The 25,121-nt window shown below is 33.6% G+C and overlaps 1 protein-coding gene across 1 annotated transcript in view; it reads left to right on the forward strand.

Annotated features, from left to right (window-relative positions):
- Positions 1–25,121, forward strand: part of TRHDE (thyrotropin releasing hormone degrading enzyme) — a 397,296-nt gene that overhangs the window by 259,320 nt on the left and 112,855 nt on the right. Inside the window, exon 7 of the mRNA XM_019039267.4 lies at positions 12,119–12,184. Within this exon, the coding sequence (XP_018894812.3) occupies positions 12,119–12,184 (66 nt within the window). The remainder of the gene's footprint in view (positions 1–12,118; positions 12,185–25,121) is intronic.

Here is a 25,121-nt window from a genome sequence, read left to right on the forward strand (position 1 = left end):
TTTCCTTCTCTACTCAATTATTCTTCCCTCTGTGGAATGTTAAAATATTTTGATCTTAGTAAAAATTCCCTTGACTTATTCCCCCCGGACTATTTTTATATCTTTACACTCTTAGAGCAAAAGCCTGATTTCTCTCTTCTCTTTTTCTTTTAAACCCCCCCTAATTAAGCTTTCATTCTTATCATTTACTCAAACTTTTCTTGTCAACTCAAAAATTAATTCCATGTTGCAAAATCCAGTCTGTATGGTAGTTGACTTGCTTTCTTAAGCACACTTTGTAGTGATGATCATTTTACGTTTGAAACACTTTCTTCATTTTGTTTCCTAGAAGCTTTTTTTTTTTTTTTAAACTTTAACCAGCTCATTGGCCATTTCTTTTTCATCTCTTTGAGGAACTTAATTACTTTTCTCAACCTCTAAATATTGGAACTCCCAGGACCTATTCTTCAGATTTTTTTTTTTTTTTTTTTGGTCTTCTTCTTCTATTCTTGCTCTTTGTGGGAGCCTGGGACTTCTAGCCCTACTTTCTCTCCAGACTTCTAGATTTCAAAATCCGGTTATGCTTGTTCTCTGCCTGGAATGTTCTTCAAGACTCAGTCATCAACATGGCTTGCTTCTTCATTTGATTCCTTTCTCTGCTCCATGTCAATTTATTAAAGAAATCTTTCCTGATTATCTTACCTAACATATGAGAGCCTATTCCCCAGCACACTCTAACCCCTAACCCTGCTTTATTTATTTTCAAAGCAATAATGGGTATTTGATATTATTGTTGTTTCTTTGTTTACTAACTGCCTCTTTTCTCTAGAATATAAACTGCATGAAAGCTTTATTTGGTTTGTTCTCTGCATCATTTTCAGACCCTATCAAAGTGCCTTACACAGCAGGCACTCAATAATTGTTTGTTAAATGCACAAATAAACTAATCTTAACATTTATTTTAGCATAACATTTTCTTCCCCAAACCATTTGTACCTATGTACACACTCCCACCAGAGAGTTTGAGAAGATCCTGTTTTCTCACATCCTCATCTGTGCTTATTATTGTTAAATTCTCAAAATTTTGTCTGGTCAGTGGCTAGGAAATGCTTTCTTATTGTTTTAATTTATACTTATTTGTTTGTTAATGAGATTAAATCTTTTTCATGTATTTATTGCCGTTTGGGTTGCTTACTTTTTGAATATTCTATTTATATCCATTGCCCATTTCCCAATGGGGTCTTTGTTTTTTAATCTGTTTTCCTATTCATTTTAATAATTAATTAATGAGAGTTGTTTTTTGTTTGCATTCTGGATACTAATCTTTCATTGCTAATAGTACTGCAGCTTGTCTGTGAATTTATGATGTCTTTTATCATATAGATTTTAAAGTTCAGATGTAGTCTGTACATTTTCTCCTTTATACTTCATACTTTTTGTTTTGTTTTGCTTAAGTATCCTCCTTTATCCCAAATTCATAAAGATGTGCTTTTTTTCATTTTCTCCTAATATTTTTAAAGTTTTGCATTGTGTATTGAGTTCTGTAATCATCCATTTGGGTATTTTTTGGTGATATTTCTTTGTTGATGTGATGTCCAATGTAATTTAATTTTAGTTTAGGTAACCAATCATTCTAGTGTGATTTACTGAATTCCCTGCTCTTATTCTGCTGGTATCACATACCATCTCTGTCAGCTATCACAGATATCAGTATTGGTATATCTGCAGTCCCTTGATCTGGTCCCTAGTTTATATGTTTATTTCTGCTCCAACATTACCATCATAGGGCTAACCACTATAACTTTATAGTTTTGTTATTGAAAGAGATGATTCACCATCTTTTTCTATTTCAAAATTGCTGTTGTTTACTCTTTGCTAATCCATGTGAATTTTCAGATCAAGACAATTTCTGTGAAAAAGAAATTATTTTGAGAAGTTTGCAGGTTAATTTTAGGATATTTGACATTTTTGCAGTAACTTTTTCTAGCTTTCTAAAGAATATAGTTCTTCATTTTTACAACCTTGTGTGTTTGCTTAAGTTCTATAATTTTCTCCATGAAAACTCTGTACAATTTTGAAATTTTTCTTGTTTTGTTTTATAATATTTGTTTGTACTTTTCCTTTTGAGAATAAGACTCAATAAATTAATTCCTTAAATTCAATTTTAGTAACACATATTCTTTTTATTTTATTCATTAATCTCATGTCAGAGATTAACTTAATGAATAAATAATTAATCTCTTTGCTATACTCTTTTATTGATTTTATATATTGCTTCTATATATTCTTTTAGATTTCTGTGAGAACTTTCACATCATCTTTGAATTATGATAATTTACTGCTTTATTTTTTAAATTTCATTTGTTCATTCATTTTATTATACTTTTGAATAGAAATATTAGTAGAGTGAATTCTTATTTTCAACTTTAAGAAGAATGCATCTCATGTTTCACTATTGAGTGTATTTTTTAAAGATTGCCTTTATTGTTAATGGTCCCCTTCTTTTCCTAGTTTATTAAGATATCTTATTATTTTGAATAAGAACGAATGAATGCTAAGTAATATTAAATGGTTTTCCTACATTTAAGATGATTAAACAATTTGTCTCCACTATTAATGCAATTAATTATAATTTTTGCTATTAAACAATTATTAAATTTCTGGAATGAATTCTGCTTAAATATTTTCTCTCCATAGAATCTATATTATATATAGATTATATTATTTATTGTGTTATCACATATAATATATATTAACTTGTCTTTATATTAGTCTATATTATATATGTGATATTTATTCCATCAATTATGTATATATTTGCATACATGATCATATGAAGGATATTGGACTATATTTTACATTGTCCAGTTTGCATATCAGTTACACAGCATCATAAAAATGTTGAAAAGCTTGTACTCATTTTCAATTCCTTTATAGTACTTTATCTAAAACAAGGGTAATATGTGACAGTGTTTCCTTAAACGTTTATTTGCCTGTAAAACTGTCCTGGATTGGTATGTGTGTTTGTTGTTGTTTGTTTTTGGTGTATTTCTTATTTTTAAACCATTACTTCTTCTTTAGTGACATTATGATTTTAGAGAAAATTCTTTTTTCTTTTTTTTTTTGTTTGAGATGGAGTTTTGCTCTTGTCACCCAGGCTGAAATGCAGTGGCATGATCTCAGCTCACTGCAAGCTCGGCCTCCCAGGTTCAAGCTATTCTCCTGCCTCAGCCTCCAGAGTAGCTGGAACTACAGGTGTGCACCACCACACCCAGCTAATTTTTGTATTTTTAGTAGAGATGGGGTTTCACCATGTTGGCCAAGATGTTCTCGATTTCCTGACCTTGTGATCTGCCCACCTCGGCCTCCCAAAGTGCTGGGATTACAGGCGTGAGCCACCATGCCCAGCTGAAAATTATTTCTTCTAATCTGAGTTTTCATATTTATTAGTATATGTTTCTAGAATATTCTTATTTTAGTTTTAAAAACTTTTTTTCTGTAGCTATGTGCCCATTTTTAGTATTTGCATTATTTTATTCTCCTTTTCTTCTTTTTTACCTCTATTACTTTCTTTCTTGGAGCTTTGCTATTTTATTAGTTTTTTCATGGACTCTTTATGTTTTATTTTTCATCTTAACCATTTCTTTGTTTTCTATTTGTTTTTTTTTTTTGCTTTTATGTTTTATCCTTCTATGTACATTCATTTAATGGGACAGTATTGTTATGCTTCAAATTTCTTGAGTTGAATGCTTTCGTGCAAATGCTGTTTCCTACACTGTTGAAAGTTTTTGTTTTTTTGTCTCTGATATCTGTGATCCTCTCTGAATACTTTTTGGTCTCATATTATCTTGAATATAGACTACCCTGTTTGAATGCCATTACCTGAGAATACTGAAAAAACATACGGCCTCAGTGAAAGATATATGCTGAATTTCATGACAGAGGAGATTGATGAGTACCTGGGTAAAGGCTGCAATCTCATAGTCTGGATTGCTGATTTGAAACTAGGAAGGAATTGGTGGATACTTCTTTTAGCCAGAATCATATTTCATTTGCAATGGAAAAGTTATATCATCAACAACTAACAGATATGCCAATGGTTAGTTTAAATAATCTAGTTAAACGAGATTAATGTAGTTAAATGGCCTACATGTAGTTGTGAGGAGACAAAGTCATGTGAAACAATTAGCTAGTGATTTAAAATAATTTGACAAATTGCTTAGTTCAGACTTAAATAATTTATGACTTCAGAGGAGACAAAAACATTGAGAACTAATATAGTTGTGGAAAGTTTCTTATCCTTGTTTTCTTGTCGCTGGTATCTATGGTCCTCTTTGAATACCTTTTTGGTCTCCTATTATCTTGAATATAGACCACCCAGTTTGAATGCCATTGCCTGAGAATGCTCAAAAAATGTAAGGTCCCAGTGAAAGATATATGCTGAATTTCTTGACAGGGGAGATTGACTACTGTGTACTCGATTTTTGGGGGCAGGGAGCTCGCATAAAAAGATGATATTGATGATGATGAAGATAACAATACCTACATACATTTTTGAAGTTTATTACATACCAAACACTGTACCGAGTACTTTATATGAATAATTTAAATTAATTCTAAGAAAAATTTTGATGGAAATATTATTATCATTATCATTATTATTAATGGTGGCAGTATAGCTGTGTGGACTATACTATGGTATGGGCTTTTCCTGTGCTTTTAAGAATGTATAGAGCTCAGAATATATGATCACAAAGGATTAACATTGCAACTGATATAAATAAGCATGATTAAAACATAAGTGTGTAAGGAATGCTCATGGGATAATGGGAAGAAGAGCTTAACCAGTGTAGAAGCTGATTATCTGGTCACATGGAAAAAAGCATTGGTAAGTAGTGGTGAATCTCATTATGTATGGCCTTTATTACTACCACTGGACTTTTTTTTAAAGTAGAGATTTGGGGGGCAGGGGACTAACATAAAAATGATGATAGTGATGATGAAGATGATATCAATACCTATATACTTTTTAAACCTTATTATATGCTAAACACTGAGTATCTAGTGCTTTATAATAATTTAAATGAATTCTCAGAAAAATTTTGAAATAGGTGTTCTTATTATTAAAGGTAGTAATATAGTTGTCATCATCATTTTTATTGTTATGTTCTAATTGTAGATACTTAGATCATCTCACATTCCTAAGTACATGACAGAACCAGGACTCTTAGCAGACATTATGCTTCTAAAATAATTATTAAAATTAGTCTGATGTGGCCCAGATGATGGATTCCTGAGAGTGAGAACCCATCTGGGGTTGTCTCTAGGAGACGGTGAAATAATTCAGCTATGCAGAGGTAGAGGCTTGGCCTCAGGAAGTAATAAATCATAGAGGACTCCAAGGCTCCAAGCATGGGTAACTGAAGCAATGGGGCATTAATTCTGCTTTCTTGTATGGAATTAATTTTCTTTCCCCTTTCATTCTCTTTTTTCCGTTGTTCTATCCTCTCTTTCTGCCTTTCTTTTTTGTAATCAACTTGTGAGTAAGGGATATTCAGGATTAGGTATTTCTTTTTCTGTTCTTCAGATGCTAAATATAGCTATCATATTATTATGGAAAAAAAAACAGAGAAGGAAACATGTTTTTCAAAAAACCATGGAGGATTTAAGATATGCTTTTATTCCATACCAAAAGACATGCTTCAGGAACAAATCTTGTTAGAACATTGTTTTATTTCCACACATGTCCAGAATTAGTGCAGAAACATCATTTACAAATTTACATTTTAAAAGTACGTTGATGTTGAATCAATAGACTAATCCTTTCAGTAACTCAAAAAGTAACAAGAAATTCTTACTTCATAATTCTTTTGCTAATCAAAGAACTCAACAACTGAGTAAATGGAAGCAAGTAACTTGGACAAAGCACCTAATCCCTTCACCTCAGTCTCTCCTGTATGTCAACGGAAAGTAATGATACATTATTTCTTAACTTCTCTTGTGCTGGAGGAGAGCAAACCGTTAAGCTAAGACATTTGTAGTGTAGACTATATACTAGCCAAAGATTCCCTGAAAGGACTAAGAAGGAAAAGATTATTTTGTTTTGATGGATGTGCTACTTGTTAACTAGAGTATTCTCATTACCAACTTATTTTAGGGACCTATCATTAGTTTACACTTGTGTGGACTTCTACACTAAAAATGGAGCGACTAGGTTAGTCCAGATTTTCTAAGAAGGAGAAAACATTATATGCAAAAGATTTATTTGTTAAAGGAGCCAGAGAAGGTAGGGGGACCTGCCTTCAGACCACATTACAATTGACAGCCTTTGCAAGGAGAGAGGAAAGGAAGAGGTGTCAGGTTGATAGTTTCAGACTTTAAGCTCAATTGCAAAAACACATTCATCCACACCAGTGACAAGTCATCTAGTTAGAGTTATCCATTGGCGGAGTCTCCTGTCTCACTAGAACAGGTCTGCAGTTGTTACACTGTCCTGCTCAGTGATTGGCTAGGAGTAAACTGAGGAAAGAGTGACCTTTGTGATGGTAAATGCAGAGGAGCAGCAGTGGGAAATCTGAGCAGTGCATTTTCACAGCTGCCACATCCACATACAGCAATAAAAATATCACTATTTTCAACTTTGCTAGCCTTTTGTTCTTACTGAACCTGCCATAAAGAAGCTTTATGTCTCCTAGACCATAAACATGTCCTATTCTGCAAGTTCATATCTGTCTTCTATTTTATCCGTAATCCTGGGAATATGGGTCAGGCATTTCAACTATGTCCCATTGAATTAGGTTTTCCTTCTTCCTCTTCTGTGAGCATCTCACTGATTCCAAACTCTCAGTAACTCTAAGAATTTCCTTTATTTTTCTAAGTTCTTGCTATGCCCTATGTTTCTAGAGACAGTCATGTAAATATTTTGAATTGGGATCACAAGAGGTCATCTAAATTGGTTTAAATTATTGATTTTGGAGGTGGGTATAAGTGGGTTTCTAATTCTGGCTCCATTGTTTACTACCCATGTCAATTTCTACAAGGTGTGTAAACTTTATGCCTCAATTTTCTGACCTGATAAATAAAGATAGTAATATTTTCCTTTTGATGTTATGACCTTAGCATGTAGTACAAATAGTTAATGAATGACAGATACATTATTGATGACTTCAGCTAGGACTTATGGTGTGGTTTGGCCCTGTTTCCCCACCCAAATCTCATATCGAATTGTTATCCCCACTTGTCAAGGGAGGGGACCTGTAATCCCCACATGTCAAGGAAGGGAACTGATTGGATTATGGGGGCGGTTTCCCCCATACTGTTACTCATGATAGTAATCGAATTCACATGAGATCTGATGGTTTCATAAGTGGTAGTTTTTCCTGCGTGCTCACACTCACAAGAAGGTGCTTGCTTTCCCTTCGCCTTCCACCATGATGGTAAGTTTCCTGAGGCTTCCCCAGCCATGTGGAACTGTGAGTCAACTAAACCTCTTTCCTTTATGAATCTCCAAGTCTTGGGTAGTTCTTTATAGCAGTGTGAAAATGGACTAGTACAACTTACAACTTTTCTACACCTTTCCACGTCTTAAACTCCTAATTACGTTTTCAATGGGTTACTTCAAACCTACTTCCAGTCTTTCCAACTCATGTTATCTTCAGACCACATCTCCTATAGTATTGGAAAGTGATGGTCCATCACTTGTTCAGTATTTTTTGAGAGCCTGCTATGTGCCAGGAACAGTTTTTGGCAATGAGCGTATAATGGTGACAGACCAATTCCCCACCTTGATGGAGATTACAGTCTATTTTGTGCAATGTACTTTCTCAACCCCTGTGCTTTACACTTCAACATCTCTTATTTATCTCTTATTTCTTATTTCCCTTTTCTGCCTCAGTCCTGTCTCAGAGTAGATTGTTGTCGTTCTTTCCCAAGATTAATCTAAATTCTTATTAGCTTTCCTGGAATCTTACTTCAATAATGATTTCTTGATTGACTGTGTCTTCAGTTTCTATCTCCACTGGGTCATCTTTTGCTTTGCAGAAAAAAATTTCTCCCATTTCTACCAAAGAAAATCACAAACAAACTTTTCATGTGAATTTGCTTCTAGCTTTCTCTTTTCTTCCTTCTGTTTTCACTTGGCTTTCACACCCACAAGTCTATTTAAATAGCTCTCTCTTAAATATGGCCTACTATGGCCTTCTCTTAGCTATTATTTTCCTTGAAATCTGAAGTACTAATTCTTAAAACATGTCTTCTATGACACTGCTTATACCCAGTTTGCCTTCTGTTTTTTATCACAATATGTCATTTTTTTTTCTTAATGTCATTTCTTCATTGATTTCAATGGATATTTGTTGAGCGCCTGTTACAAGCACTGAAGTGCAAGTCATAAAACAGAATAAACAAATAGAAAACAATTATACGATTCTGTTTTCTATTTTTCTTACTAAAGCCTTAGAACTTTTCTCTTGGCAGACTCTCCCACTCTAATTCCCAATTTATCTATTCAATCATAACTATCCACTGAATTTTATTCCTGTGGTTGAACTTGCCCTCTGTTCCTTGGGTTCTATACCTGTTCCTCAAACAGCACATTTACAAACAGATGTTATTATATTCACCTCACCAGCACTTTCTTCTAAATTCTGTATATCTGCTAATGTCATCATCCACTCTAGCTTTAAAATACAAACTTATCTTTGCTCCATTTCTTAAACCTATCTCTGATTTTTATCATTGTTATCATTTGTTTCTGGTTACTTTACTTCTTCCTTGGAGTATCGTAGTTAAGTCCCGACTTTTTTGAAAACCAATTTTCCAAATTCCTTATCCCTGGTATTCAAAGTCCTCTAAAAACTGTCTCAATCTTATTTTCCATCTAATCTTCCATTTTCTGGTTTTATTTACTGTCTTTCCATATAAACTTCCGTACTTGTGATTTCCACTTTCACGCCTATTTGACCACATAAAGTCTATTCCTGTCATAACATGCAAATGCCTTTTGTTTATCTTAACTCATGGAACCCTTATCCATCCTCCAAGGTTCAACACAAATAACACTTCTTTAGACCCTCGTTATCCTTTGTCCCTCCAGATATAACCTCTCCCTCTTCTGAAAACAGTAGAATACTTTCTCTTGTCATTCATTTTATTTTGCTTTGCATCTCATCTCACTTATGAGATTTTGAAATCCTCAAAGACAGAGACTTGTGTCATTTAGGATACCAAACATACCACCTTATTCAATAAGCATGCGCTAAAGAAATAAATTAGTTGAGAAGATCTCCCTCTCCAAAAGTGAGGATTTATCACTGAAGTATACCAATGAGGCAATAGACTGTATATCCTGGCTGAATAGCTCCTCTACAAGAACACAAAGTAATTGCTGTGCATGCAGAATTTTCTCTTTCTCTGTTATCCATGTCTTACATTAAGGGAGCACCTCCTCTGAGCCAGACATAGGAAGAGGGTGGTACCAAGTCATGAGGACACAGTTTTTTCTCTGGGCATGTTTAATACCTCTGAGACTGATGTGCATGCAAATGGCTACAATGTAAAATAAAAGAAAATTTAGGTGGGAACTTACATTAAAAAGATATTCCAGATATAAAAATTGCTAAATGATGAATGGGTTTATAAGCATACTTTTGTGGAATATTCTCTATGAAACTTTAGAAAAATCAAGTAGATATCCTAACATATCCTTGAATGTTAGTTTAGCAAACAGTGATGAGTTTTCTAGAGCAAGTCTCAAAAATTATTAAATCTTGCAGAAATAGTATATCTACTTTTCATAAAGCTGCTCGGGCTTCCTAAATGTCCAGTTTGTTTGACTGGGGCTGGAGTTTTGAATCACAAGGTAATGTAAGTTACAATATTGTAAACAAAGTTTGCTTGATAAACAAATGTTTTAAAGACATGATGAAAAAGGATTCTGAGTTTTCTTTAAAAAAGTTTATAATGAGCTCTGCCTGTGTTAGGGGTTGTGATCTTTGTTATAATCCATACATAGTATGTGCTTAGTATATGTTGGCTAAACCATGACAGTTGGAGTGCATGCCACTCCAGAGACTATTAAAATGTTCAGATGGGTAACATAGTTATATTTTCTAAAACTTAATTGAGTTATACAATATAATATAATCAGGAGCTAAGTGATATTCTATAACTTTTGAATACTGATTGTACTTCTAGTTTTTCCTTCCTGTTACCACTCTCTCCAGCTTAATTCAGACAGGAAAATTGGTACATTCTTTATGATCAGAAAGCATTCTTCTTGTGTCATTAGACCATGCTAAATTAATAGTTTTTATAACCTGACAAGAGACCAAGTCATCATTACCTGGGGGGAAACACCTAAATCATCTGAAGATGGCTATTCAGTGCTGAAGGAAAGTTTGAGTTGACTGCTTTAGATACTAAGTCTCAATTCCCAGTTGGCCATGGTCAGGTTTGCTGAAAAATGGACAGTTTCCACCCTCGGGATGGTTCGATTATACTGGGAAATGTATAGGAGGAGAGCTTGTCAAGGAAATTCAAGGAACAGAGCTGATATGTTCTAAAGGGAATTCTAACCTAGTCCTCAGATTGAATCATAAATGCTTATGTTTCATGGTCATAAGCAAATGTGCAGAAGATAAAGAGGAAGAAGCTAAAGAAAGAGCAATGAATGGAAGGTGTGAGAAGAAAAAAATCAGAAAAGGCATAAAACTATTATATTTCAGCCTATCATTTGTTGAGATGAGAATAAAATACTGACTTGGGGGCAATTTTGGTGGTGGTTGAAATTTTTTGATACACATCTTTAATGGTGATTCATAGTCTGAGTATTGCACTACATTCAAGTCCCAGAATTCTAACAAATCATTCTAGTAACAAACTATGGAAATTCATTGTTGTGTTGCTGGACTGGACATTAGTCCAGTCCCTGGCTGAATGATTCTATATGTGATTCTTACGATTTTCTTGTAAAAAGAGACATCTTGCAAGAAATGAATTATTGCAGTTGTACATTTGTACTGAGTATGAAATGGGATGTGTAGTCATAAAGCAATTTGTAACCCCGAATCCAGGCTACCATTTGTATTTAAACATTTATTGCTTACAATCCACTGCCCCATACCAATTCAATTTGGTCAAGTGTCTTCTTGAAGACTTATTTATATTTTACATGAAGATTTGTTATCATCCATACTTAATTGTCATTCCTTGGAATGTTTCATATTGATTACATACCTACCTCTTGCATTCATGTTGTTCTGCCATATTATAATAATGGTTCTCAAGATGAGAGAGACTCTTTTAAATTAGTATTTTCTTCTATTTCTCCAGTTATTTATATTGATCTGATATGTTTTACTTGCATATGGATGTATGTGGCTAAATACAGCCTCAAAAAGAAATAGGAAATAAAAATGATTAGACAATTTGAAATAATACTGATAGCTAACACTCCTATATGGCTTACTATTTTTCAGACCTAGTTCAAACTGCTTTACATGTATTGAGTTATTTAAGCTTTAGAACAGCCATATTAAATATAACTACTATTAACTACACTTTACAAGAGAGAAAAGTAAGGAGCAGAGAGCTGAAATATTCTTACTGAGTAAACATGGTGAGTAAGTAGCAGACTTAAGATTTGAACCCAGACAGTCTGACTTCTTGGTACTCTACTCTCTGCTTCCACAACTAAACTTTTCTTGGTTAAGGAGTACATTCAGTACCTATTTTACTTCAAAGTTATATTTTAATATGATTATTTATTAACATGGGTATCCTTCCCTGAGCAAATTATGAGATTGTAAGTAAAAGAATCATGTTTTATTAAATTTGTCATATATAGTGTTCAATAAAGTATTGAGTACTCCTGAATTACAGCTTATCATTGCCCTGAGATATTCTTTCTAGAGGACTTCCATTTTGTGGTTGTAGGTTTTACACAAAACTTTAAAATTCACAAGACCAAAAAAATGAAATTGTTATCACTAAGTTGGATGTTGTTTTCATGATACTCCTGTTTCTTAATTATTTTTGAAAATAGAATAGCATGAATGAAGTAGACTAGATTTGAGTAAAACAACTTTACAATCATGATACTTTGTTGAAATTCTGTTCTTTTTATTACTCTTTCCTATAGGGTGCTGCTTTAATAAGAATGCTGGCTAATTTTATGGGCCATTCAGTTTTCCAGAGGGGTTTGCAAGTAAGTAAAATGCTTTTTATTTTCTTTTACATTTTTCCTTGTCAATATATTTCACAGCTTAGGAAATGGCTAATACAAAATTGCAGAACTTGGTGGAAAACTTTAAGATGTGTAGGTTAAGCAATGTCTTCCTATATGACAAATGAAAATTCTAGATAGGATACTCACGATATCAACTGACAAAACTTGAACTGTTGAACAATTTAGAATCTGTTTGATTTGCATTTTTAAATTGAAGTAATTTTAAAATATGCCAGATTCTAAATGTTCTATAAAAGACTTCCAGAAAGACTGCCTTCTTTTTCTTCCATTTAAAGATTCAAATAAGGTGAAACCAATTTTGTTAGCATTATTCGAATTATGTACTTGAGAAATCTTAAGGCTATTTTTCAAATATGTACCTTTTAGGTTTTTGTTATTTTGCTGTTGATATACATAGATTATTTGTTCCAAAGGTTTTTAATTGTTTTTATTTTAATTAGAAAATATGTTTTTCTTAAAAAAGGAAGAAAAAGATACAGTTTTTATCATAATGTGTTTAGAGTATGAAGTATAGAATCTAAGAATGAATTCTTAGAAAAGGAAGATTATTAAACTTCTTAAAGCAGACACAAGTATATTGAAAAAACTTTTATTCCATTGAATCTGCTGGAGTAAATCATGCTCCTAGTAGCTGTGATTGATGAATTATTTATGATGCACTCTGCTACTTAGAAGTGTCCTTTAAAGTAAATTGATGTTCACCTGAAATACAATTATGCTAAGACAGAGAGAGCAATCAATCTTATCTGTTCTTAGTAAGCTTTTCATTTTGAAATTTAAATAAACTACATCTGGGTCCAGGTCATATTTTAGTAGTATAATTCTATCTGTACCCCCAAATAAACTGAAAGATAAAATACAAGGCAAGAGTTAACTATGTTATGACAAACTCTGTCTATATACTTAACACAACAAAAACTATACATAAAAATAAATTTTTTGAAGAATAATTTCCCTTAGAAAATATTTTTACAGATTTGTTCCAGAAGGGTTTGAAATTTACTTTAATCAGCTCTTTCCATTAGGGACACCTTCAGAATAGCTGAATCCATTGAATCTATTTGCTGTATGTTAACAGCTCTATTCTGATCACATAGTTGGGAAAATCTTTTTTTCTCAAGGAGTATCCTTCATGAATATTAGCTATCTGGAGGAATGTCCTTCTTTATCCCCATTCCTTTGTTTTTCCCCCTTGAAGTTGTAGCATGACAGTTTCAGAAAATATCTAACTGTTCATAAGGGCAACATAAATTGAATTTGATTTCTTCATAGCAAGTTGATGTGAAATCATTTTCTGTATAAAATTCTTATTGTTTTTCTTCATCTGTATGTATGGATTTGCTCAGCAGATTGAATAACTACAGTTATATTATTTGGAAAGGATTATTATTTTGCAACATTTTTGTTCATCCTGTCATACTTTCTATGGTGTGCAAAATATATCAATTTTTAATACATTCTTTTCCACTGACCCACTCTGCTCAGTTTTATATGAAACAGTTAGAATATAGCCTCTGACTCATATCATATTAAACTTTCATTCCAAGCTTGTATTAATGTGTGCCTTTATGCTCTGATACTTGATTTGGTTAATTTTCAACTGAGGTACTCTATGTTTGTCAACACTGCATTTCATTTGCCTGGTGACATCTCATTGATCAGATAGATCTGTATCCTTCAGTACTTCGCTTGCAGCTTTATTTATACTCATCACTCAAACTGATTTAGTGTATCATCAGCAGTTTGGATTAGTTTACAGTAGATCCCTACATCTAGGTGATAAATGATCATCTCTTGTGCATGAAGATGTATGGGATACATTTTGGAGATGACCTCCTGAACAGACACTTCATGTCATGGTGCTGAGTGGTCGCAGAGTTGATATTAATGTGCTTCCCATCCAGAAGGCCCTGGGGAGTCTTGGTTTACAAGTTGTTGAAAGAGCTAATCTAGGCTGTCAGCACTTATCTCTGCTGGAAAACCTATGAATTGTTTTTACATTAACCATGGTTATTTCCATGTTGACAAATGAAAGTTTACTATTTGCAATTCCAAATTGCAGATAGTGTGTTTTTCATGTATGTTTTTATTCTCCCCCTTTTTTTCTCCTTTCTTCTCTTTTTCTCTCTTGCTCTCTTTTCTTCCTTCTTTTTTTCTGGACTCAGACCTTAAACTTCATGTTCCACATAGGAACAATGTCTTAATGCTCTTTCTTCTTGATTTATTATCTACCTGAAATTTGTGTTCTCTTGCAATTTATGTATCCTTAGGACCCACCTTAAGGTCTTTTGGAAACAAGGTAAACTTTTAAAAAATACATACATGTATATGTGTGTGTGTATATGTATATGTAATATAGAAAGGTAGTAGGTTTCTGGGTTAGTTCACATACTCATATTTAACTTATAAAGTATCGGTGTAGATTCAACTACATTTTCAATTTTTTATAATGTTTTGTATGGGAATATATTTTAAATTTCAATTTAAACATATATTTTTCAGCAGGAAGAGACTCTAGAGGCTTTCTGAGAAAAATTTTGTTTCTATAGTCATTGGATCAGCTATGAGAAAGTTTAGGAGAACAATTTCTTACTGAACAATCACAGCTTTTGTTGGTGATTTGTTGGTGATACCACCAGCAAATTAGCTTCCATTTTAATGTTTTAATTGAAAGTGGAACTGGACTGAATTGAGCTTGAACATTTCTGTGGTTAGATTATGTGTCACTAATAAATATTTTTTAAATGCAAAAATGTTTACATTTTTGCAAATTCTACATGTCTACTGTTCTATGTAATCCATTTCCCAAAATGATGGCAGGCATATTTTGAGAAACATGAGGCAATAGAATAAATAAGGAGAAATAATTCTCATTCCTATCTCCAGTTAATAGTGGTTTTCTGCAAGTCACTAGACCTCTCTTGACCTCTGACATTACAGTTATGAAATGTTTAAGAGCTGAACTAAATACTGTAAGATTCCTTTTATCTTTTATATTCTCTAAATCTAGGATTACTTTAATGCAGTTTACTAGTTAGACAATTTGGGTTTGATATATTTAATTTGGGACAGCTGTTTTAATTTGATGGACACATTTGTAAACTAGATATGCAAGAGTGAGTGACTCCCTTTTTTTGAATCTTTAATCATTTGAATATTAAGACTGTATTATATGACTATCAATACATATAGAACTATAACTGTAGTCAAACCAGATCAGCATTTTTGTAACAGGGAGTTTTTGCTGGTAATAGTTTTATTTTGCTAGTATAAGGAAACAACTTCTATTTCCTTGGCTTTTATTTACTTGTTCACTTTCATAATTGGCTCTGGATAGTTTATAATTTTATGATTAAGCCGCAGTGGTTTTAGATGTTATATGCTAAGAACTGTTAAAATTTCTTGGTGATTTTCAGTGTAAATTCCTTCTTCTAATGTTGGAATTTCTACCTGAACTCTTGAAATCTGCTGAAACCAATTCTATTTATTGGTTTTGCATTTAGGTATATTGGAGTTGGTTTTGAGAAGAGCCAACATCCTCCTTGATGAGTGACGTTACAGGGAACTCAAACAAGGGGAATTTACTTTTTCAGAGACAAGAAAAGCTGCCACGGTGGCTCAGTGAAATTTAGACCTTCGAGTCCTGCATTCCGATTCTGCATCCTACACTTTCCTTGTCAATACCCTAACTCTCACATAAAAGACCTAATAAATCCATGACATTTACTTGAGTTGTAATGTTGCCACTCAGAATTTTAAATCATAGTTTTCTTTTTGGATACATTGATTCTAAGCCTGTAAGAGATACATGATTCTTTTCACATAGTCATAGATCTCTGGTTCCCTGCCAAACCTTCAGCTGAGAATTTAAAGCACTAAGGTTGTTGTTTTGGTTTTTGTAATCTCTCCAGTCCAGTCAGAAATAGCCAAGCCTCTCAAAGACTTTGTAATTCTCTATTCTGTTATAATGTTCTATTGAAACAGTCATTTGTTTTCCCAATGCTTATTCTTCAGTTTAGGAAACTATCGATGATCATTTAAGAAGCTGTTTTGGCCCTGAAAATGATTAACTATCATGATCCTATCACTCATTATTAATGACATTACCTTCTTTAAATCTAATCAAGGCAGGCAAACAATTGTAGATAACCATCTCTGAGGGTCTACAATCACAATTATGTACATAATTCTGTAACATACTAAAACCCTTAGTAATATTTCAAGCAGAAAGGGAATTAACATTGGATATAGTCATTTTCTAAAACTGTTGGCAGGGTTATGGAAGTAAAGGTCAGGAAAGCCACTGCCAGCCTTCCAGAAATAAAGACATTTGGGTTTCATAGGGAAGTAATACACATATTCTCAGCTGCCTAGAGTACACCTGAAAGCCACTGGTAATACTTTACCCCTGCCTTCTGCCAAAGCCCACATGCCTGCTCTCTGCTATCTGAGCAATGACAACTCCTCCTTCTTTACTGCTATCCATATCTTTTATGTGTGCTTTTCATTTTGCAGAACATAAAGTTGAACCTAACTAGCAAAGGATTCTTGGAAATGTAGCATTCAAGCTTCTAACCCATACAGTGCACAAGAGTGTAGATGGCAGGGGAAGTGGTGGTGAATGGCTAACCGTCTGACACATTTGATCCATAAATGTCTTTGTCCTATTGATTAAATATTATTGGCATTATTTTTACAGGTTGTTTTATTACCATATGGAGATTTAAAAAGTATTAACTCCTTTATTCATCTCTTCCTTAATATTGTATTAAGACCATATGATACTTCTCTAGCTAGAGCAGAGAATGTTCTCAGCTGATTTCAACAATTTTACCAGGATATATGATGAGAGGTATAAGGAAATCAAATCAACAATTACCACATTTTACTAACCTCATAACTTCAATCCAGTTGCCTGTGGTCTGTAATGTCCAATTTTCTCTTTGAATGAGTTGATTTGATTATGTCAGGATGAATCAGTATCAGTAATATATAAAATTTGTAAATTTCTAAAGTGATTACTCATAAAATAAGGATCTGGAAAAAAGACGGGAGTTTACTACTGTGAATAATTGTTTTGCTTTTTGATTAACTTACGAATTTAGCCTTTGGTTTGCATAATCACAACTGTAGGATCCTCATTCCTACCTCCCCAGGTGGGCCAATCCTCCTGGGATAAGTTAAAGTATAGCAGCAGTTTGCCTAAATTGCTTTTGATTTAAGACCACCTCTATATAGGACATCTGGAAAGCAAGATTATGTGTTCTCCCAACCCAGGACTTTCTCCTAGCAATAATTCCAGAGAGTAATGGTGACTAAGAGAACATCTGCATAATACATGACCTATTGCAACTTAAGCAGAGTCAGTGAGAAATGCAATAGGCAGGTTGGCAATAACCAGAAACTGTCTCTTGCACAGAAGCTCAAGTTACACTTTTTAAATATAATATCATTCTTATCCTTAGCACCTCATTTTTGTTTGTGGTATACACATCTCCAAATTCCTTCCTAGGTCATTTGTAAGGACAAGCTAGCAAGATCACTCATGGGTTTCATGCCTATTTAATATTTATACTATTGGAATCTGGTTTTGTCATTAAAAGGTTGCAAATATAAGTAGAGTCCTTACTAGTGTAACATTGGGGTGGAATATATGCAGTGCAACCCCACTTCTATCCTCTCTTCCTCTTGGACAGACTTTAGGACCCAGTGTTGTTGAATTTCCCTTTCTGTGCGGTACCTGGAGTATAAATATACTGCAATTTTGCCCTCATTTTTTTGTCTGTCTCTGTAGAAGTTCTTAGTGATTTTACATATCTCCCTGAAATATTCCCTTCTCCTATAAATAAATATTTTATATAAATTCCTTCTGTAATAAAAATTTCTCACCTTACAGCATCTTTTGGTAATTCTTGCATCTTTGACTTACAGGGTTCTTAGTGCTTACATGCATATACATTACTATTCATCCGTATACAACAATGCTTATAGTTAAAATATTCATTTGATCAATAAATTAGAATCTACTTCTTTAACCTTGTTTTTATAATTTAAGTTCAATAGCTGAAATCCTGATTCTACATAAGTAGAATAAGTCTTACTTTTAAAGTAAGTAATTCAAGTAATTATTCTTTTGGATATATATCTTTACATGACTTGGATTTTTCTTATTTTGTTTTTATGTTTTAATCTCCCTAATTACATTTTTTTTCAGATTTTTCTGGAAATAAAAATTAAAGCTGTAATTATGAAATCCTCACATAAAATTGATTGGCTAGGTAGCTGTTAAAAAATAATTAGTACCTGTGCTATGGCTTTTTCTTTCAAACAAAACAATATTGTTTTAATGATTTGAGCCTAGTAGTACCATTCTTCATGTTGTTATGAGTCAACACCAGGGTATTGAAATTTTAAAGAAAGATCATTATTAAGCTTGATATAAACTCAAAGCCTAAAATCCCTGTCAGAAATTGAGTCACCTTCCTGCTCAAGCAGTGAGGGTAATTCACCATCATCTAAAATATGGTTGAATAAAGAAAGATTTATCTTGATTAGTATTTAACTGCTCTTTTCCATAAGGTAACCTACAACAAGATGTTTGGCTCCAATTATTAGGGTGGAAATTGCTTATGCAAATCAATGTAAGGCAATGAGGTGTGGATAAAAAGCAAAAAGGAAATATCATTATTATTGGTTTGTGCTCATAAAATTCTGATAGCCTGAAGGTAATGACAGGCACAAAGCCACAGGGATTATTAGTAGCAACAACATACTCAATAACTTGTGTTCCAATGAGGTGTTATGTGGTAACATGTGTATGCAGGATTTTTAGTTGAAAACTGCAGGCTTACATTTGTGAGAGAGTGTTTTGTCCCTTACATGTAGGTTTTCAGATAAGTAAAAAGTCAGAAAATCATAGAGGAGCAGAGACAGTGTGTCAAAGTTAATTTTCTTTCTGAAGAGATAATATTGTGTTTTTATCCAGATGGCAGCTGAATCATACTCAATCTAAAATGAATGACCATAGAAGCTTTTTCTCAAATGTCTCCTAGTTTTGCTTAAAATGCTGTGCAGTTTTAGATATGCTATTGGTAAAAAGGTTAATAACTTGAAAATAATTTGATGTGTTCAATGTCATATGATAATAATGTTATCATTACTAATTTTTTAATTATTGGATTTGACTTAATTGGCATTTAATTTATTAATGACCTAACTATAAAGGAAAATTAATGAGCATGTTATAGAGAAAGAAATATTTAAGTTTGAGAAAAGATTTGATGGATTTCAGAATTAAGAATTCCATCTTTAATACAAACAAATACTTTTAAAAAAGTAAATAGCATTCTGTATTCATATTTCTGGATCAGAGAGAAATAACTTTTATTCATCAATGTTTAAAATATATAGCCACTGATTGAATCTTTATTATTTTGCTTCTAATTTAAAGGTTGTTAACCAACCAATGTGGCTATATAATATTAACTAAAAAACTCTTATTTTTAGGGATATATATCTCTGTTTAATAATCCTGCAGGCATTTGTCTAGCTCAACAGGAGGCCTCATAAATTTATATTTATTGGTTATCTTTTATCTATTAGTTAAGGGCTCAAGATGTATTACATATTAGCTAATCGGGTTGATATTATAAAATGACATTTTTGGTTATTTAAATGTATCTATGAAATTATTAGACACATTTAGTTGATGTATGGATGTATCTGTATGTTAGTATGTGTGTAAATCTGTAATTACAGATGCCAATCTGTAATTATGCCAATTACAGATGCCAATTACAGATGCCAATCTGTAATTATGGACATACCTACTAAAAACTGTCTCTGACTCTTTGTAGACATTGCCATTTGGTTAGAGTGCTAGTTCAGTAGTACAATAAACTTGCCTTACAGGCATTTTTCTGTAACCTACTTAGCTTCTGCATCAGCAGTTTTCTTTCTTTTCCTTTTAAAATTTATTTTTCTTTTTATTTTATGTTCTATTTTTGGAAAGTGCATGTAATAGCCTAGAACTATATATTTGGAAAGGTTACAAAAAAATCCTCCTAATTTAAAAATATTTCTCCTCATTTACTAATATTTTTATAATTGCTTGACATGATTCTGTTGCATAGCTTAGTTTAATACTAGTAATATGACATAGGGGTACCATAATATATTTCGCTTTGTCCATGTTTGTGAGCATTTACTTTGGTGTCTAATTTTTGTTAAATAACACTCTAATAATCTTTACATTGTTGATTTTTTCCATTATATTTTCAACTATCTCTTCATATATATTTTTAGGAGCACAGTATCAATATTTTCTCCAGAATATTAAACTAGTGAATAATGCTAGAAGTTTGAAAGTTCTCTATTTATACTACACTAAGTAAACAGGATTCTTATAAATTTTCAAAATAAATTTCTTACTAATTTAGCAAGTAAAAAACTTTTTCCATTATTTCAGTGTATACATTATATCATAAATGAGACTATGAAATATTTTAATACATTTTCTGCTTGCATTTCACTCTTTTCATTTATTATTTTATAACGTTTATCCATGTGTCTTATGCATTAAAATTGAGGTCTTATTCTTTTTTTAGTAACTTTATATAGTTATAAAATAAAAGTAACAAACTATAACATATTTACTACAAACTATTTTTCCTCTATATTTAATATGTCAAAATTATTGTTATGAAAAAATACGTTACAAATTAGTGGCTTAGGAGTGTTGCAAAGACTTAAGTTACATGTTTTGAACCTGGTTTACAAAAGATTCATATGCATCCAAAATTCTCTTTTGGTCTACCTCTGTATTTTTGTTTATGGAAGAGAGAGCTTCATGTTAGCATGGCACACAAAGAAATGGTAGTACCCACTTGTTACACTGAATCTAATTTTCTTTTCCAGTCGGTCTCCTGTATTCACCTTCTCTCTTCTGCTCAAGGTTTCTCCCTATGATTATTTTACTGATCATTTTCTTTTCCATTTAAGAACAATAACACATATAAGTGTTAAAAAGTCACTTCTTAATGTTTTGTGCTAACAAAACAAAATTATAATTTATCTTCCTGTACCAGCTTTGCTTAGTTTTATATATACAGTTCACATACCCCACCATTAGACGTGTCCAGTCATTCATTTATTCCACATGTATTTATTATGTGTCTAGTCTATGTCAGACATCATGATAAGTACCAAGTATTCAGGGCATGCTGTACACAGCGGATATAGTCCCTGTTCTCATGAATCATGTACCAGGATAAAGGGGACACACGATAGATAGGAAAAAAACAAATAAATATATTTTTTGCTCAATGTGAAAAAAATGCTAGAAAGCAAAAAATAGGATGCTGTGAGAAAGCATAGTGAGTGGGTGGTTGGAGCAACTCTAGATCAGGTGTTTAGGGAATCCTTCTTGAGAAGACGGTAGGTATGCTGAGGTCTGAAGGAAGAAAGACGGGGGTCAGGGAGATTCCAAGAAGAGGGAAGAGCCCTACAAAGGGCTAAGACAAGAACTGAGCATGTTTTAGGAAAAGAAAGAAACTGGTGGATGAGTAGAGTTAGTAAGAACAAGAGGTAGGTGAGGTGAGCAGCAGCCAACCATGCAGTGCCCAATAGTCTGTGCTAAGAAGATTCCATATTATTCCAAGTGCTGTATTAAATGGTTTTAAACTGGATATGACATGGCTCTATTTACATACAGAACAGTTCTCTGGCTAATTGTAATAATACACTGGGATTGGGGCAGTCAGCATACCAAGAAAGGGATTGGGCAAAAAAAAGTGAGGAGGATATTTTTATATTCAGGTAAGAGATTATCAAGGCTTAAATGGTTCATAGAAATAGAGACATAGATGGATCTCAAATGTTTTTTAATGGTCGAATACAATGGGCCTGGGGATAAATTGGGTGAAGAGTGTGGTATGCGAGATGAGGAAGAGAATGTAATCAGGAATGTTTCTGAGGTTTCTGGGATGAGGACCTGGAAACATGCCTTGAACAACTGTAACAACTGGAGGTTAAGAGAAAAGGAGGAGCCCATGGAGGTGACTGAGATGGAACAGCTAGAGAGGCAGGCAGAGTACCAAGGGAATCGTGTCACAAATGCTTAGAGAAGAGCTTGTTTCAAGAACAAGAAAGTGGCCAACAATGTTAAATGGAGTAACAAGGTGGAGAAGGGTAACGACTGTAAACTGTTCCTTTTGGTAGCCTGTAAATTCATTGATTTCAGTGGAGTAGGTTAAAGAGTGAATGGGAATGTGGAAATGGAAACAGAGTATGTAGAATAAAATTAAACAAATTTTTCAAGGAAGGAGATAAGAAAAACAGGATCAGTTGTTAGAGGGGGATAAAGGCTAAGGAAGATTTTTGTTTTATTTTTAAAGATGAGAGGGAGCTGTAATGGTTTTAAGCTGGCAGAGAAAGGAGACGATAATGTTGGAGAAGTGAGAAATAACTCCAGGACCTTGCTCATTGAGAAGGTGAGGCACTTGTCTTTAATAGGAGACTTATCTCCAGTAAATTTGGAAAGCTGGCAATGGGGAAATCAGAGAAATCCTTTCTGATGACTTATATTTTTTCAGTGTTTTTTGAGAGGTCAGTAGCTGAATGAAAGTGAGATGAGAGTGGGAAGTGGAGAGATTTGAAAATAGAGAATTCAAACAGTAGAAAGGTAGTTTCTGACAGTTTTGAGTTTCTATTTGAATTTGGTGATTATGAATTTATCATAAGCTCAGCTGTTCAATGGCATGATTGTCTTCTGCGATATTCAGCTGTATGATTACAGGTTTAGAGAAGATAAATACTTGGATTCCTCCAGGATTGGGATTTTTGCCAAGCTACTATAATTGAAGGACAGTACAACAAAAAAGATGTGGCTTTTTCCCAGGATTTGATTAAGATGATCTATGAAATCTAATCTGGATACTCAGGGAAGAGAAGACAGGAAGAATCTGATAGGCAAATAACCCACCATTAATAATAATAACAGTAAGATTAGTGTCTTTATTGCATTAGTGCCAGCTTGGGTAAGTCTCTTTTGTGCTGAGTCGAATTAGTGTGCCCATTCCATGAACTGCCCATCAGGGGTCTTGTCATCTCAGTAGAGCTCTGTGAAAGACAGGCTGCTAGACCCCACAACTTGGAAGAACTGTCCAAAACCCATTACTTTCCTGTATTTGGAAGGAAGTCTTCTAAGCAGCTTTCCAGAAGCCTAAAGGAAGCTTTGTTCTTAATTTTTCTTTTCTTTTTCTACCGCTCCACCCCACCCCCCACCCCACCCAGGCAATTTCCTCCTTCAGGTTAGTACATATAATTTTCTTTTCTTTCCTTTCCTTTCCTCTCCTCTCCTCTCCTCTTCTCTGCTCTTCTCTTTTCCTTCTTTTTTTTTATTTTTTTTATTTGGAGTTTCGCTCTTGTCACCCAGGCTGGAGTACAATGGTACGACCTCAACTCACTGCAACTTCGGCCTCCTGGGTTCAAGCCATTCTCCTGCCTCAGCCTCCTGAGTAGCTGGGATTACAGGTGGCTGCCACCTCACCTGGCTAATTTTTGTATTTTTAGTAGAGACGGGGTTTCACCACGTTGGCCAGGCTGGTCTCGAACTCCTGACCTCAGGTGATTCACGCGCTTCGGCCTCCCAAAGTGCCAGGATTACAGGAGTGAGCCACCGCTCCCAGCCAAGTCCATATAATTTTCTTATAGTGTTTCTAGAACATTTTGGCTTCTCTTGGAGGGAAGATTGAAGAAGACTTTTGACACCAGCCCTTTTTTTCCCATTTATCTTGCTATTAAAATAACTGAAGTTTCTTGGATTCTTTATGTGGCTGGTATTTTTCTAAGTCGTTTATTTGTTTTATATCATTTTCTCTGCATACCCTTATCAGGTAAGCACTACATTATGTACATTTTTCAGTTGAAGAAATTAAGGTTTAGAGAAAATAGGTACATTATCCAAGATCACATGACTGGTAGGAATCAGCCTGGGTTAATAACTATACCTAGTTTATATATACCTTCTTTCTCAACTAAATTACATTTCTTCCCAAATTGTCACCAGCACCGGGGCTGAGAGAGCAAAGAGGTGGGAGAGGGAACTCTGTGTACATGCCTGCAATCAGTGGGCAACTTGATTTACAAGAAGCAGTCCATTTTTACCAGCCAGGATGTAATTTATCTATTTTGGGAGTGAATGGTGATCAAAGCCCTTGATCAGGATATTCAGAAAAAGCAATTCACAAATTTCATTTTTACCAATAGATTCACTTTATGTCTCAGTAATATTTCATACCAGCAGCAAAAGTGAGAGGTAGAAATATTTTAGAACCCCAGAACTCCTCTATAGACTATGACACTTACATTATTTCACGGACAGGTGTAGGACCCTGTCACCTTGTTCTGGAATGGCATACAAATCCTACAGTGGAAATATTGTAACTCTGGTCATGTGCCTGCATGTTGAGGAATTGGTGGTATGATCTATAATTACAACATAGGAGATATTTGAAAACAAAAGTGATGTGAGAAGACGCCATTGTCTGTAATTTAAAGCAAACAAGCAAGAAAAACTTTCATGAGCTGGCAGGTTGTTTTGATTTAAAATGTTGTGATGTTCTACTACATTTAGTAGCCACTTATAAAAATATACTTATTCTTACAACATTTACATTGATTGGGTGGAGTAATGGATTTGAATAACATGTAAAATGCCTTTTTTGTTCCTAGCAAACTATCTGAATACTCCCATATCTAAGCAAGCCACTTCTAAAGGTAAATTTAGGGTAAACACATTTACAAATTCAGTCAGAATGTTATACAAACCATGAAAACTGACTTTCAACTATCCTTCTTCTATCTCTCCAATAGCTTTCTTTCCTAAATCTGTCAT

This window comes from Gorilla gorilla, chromosome 10, assembly GCF_029281585.2.
Source record: "Gorilla gorilla gorilla isolate KB3781 chromosome 10, NHGRI_mGorGor1-v2.1_pri, whole genome shotgun sequence".
Lineage (NCBI taxonomy): Eukaryota > Metazoa > Chordata > Mammalia > Primates > Hominidae > Gorilla > Gorilla gorilla.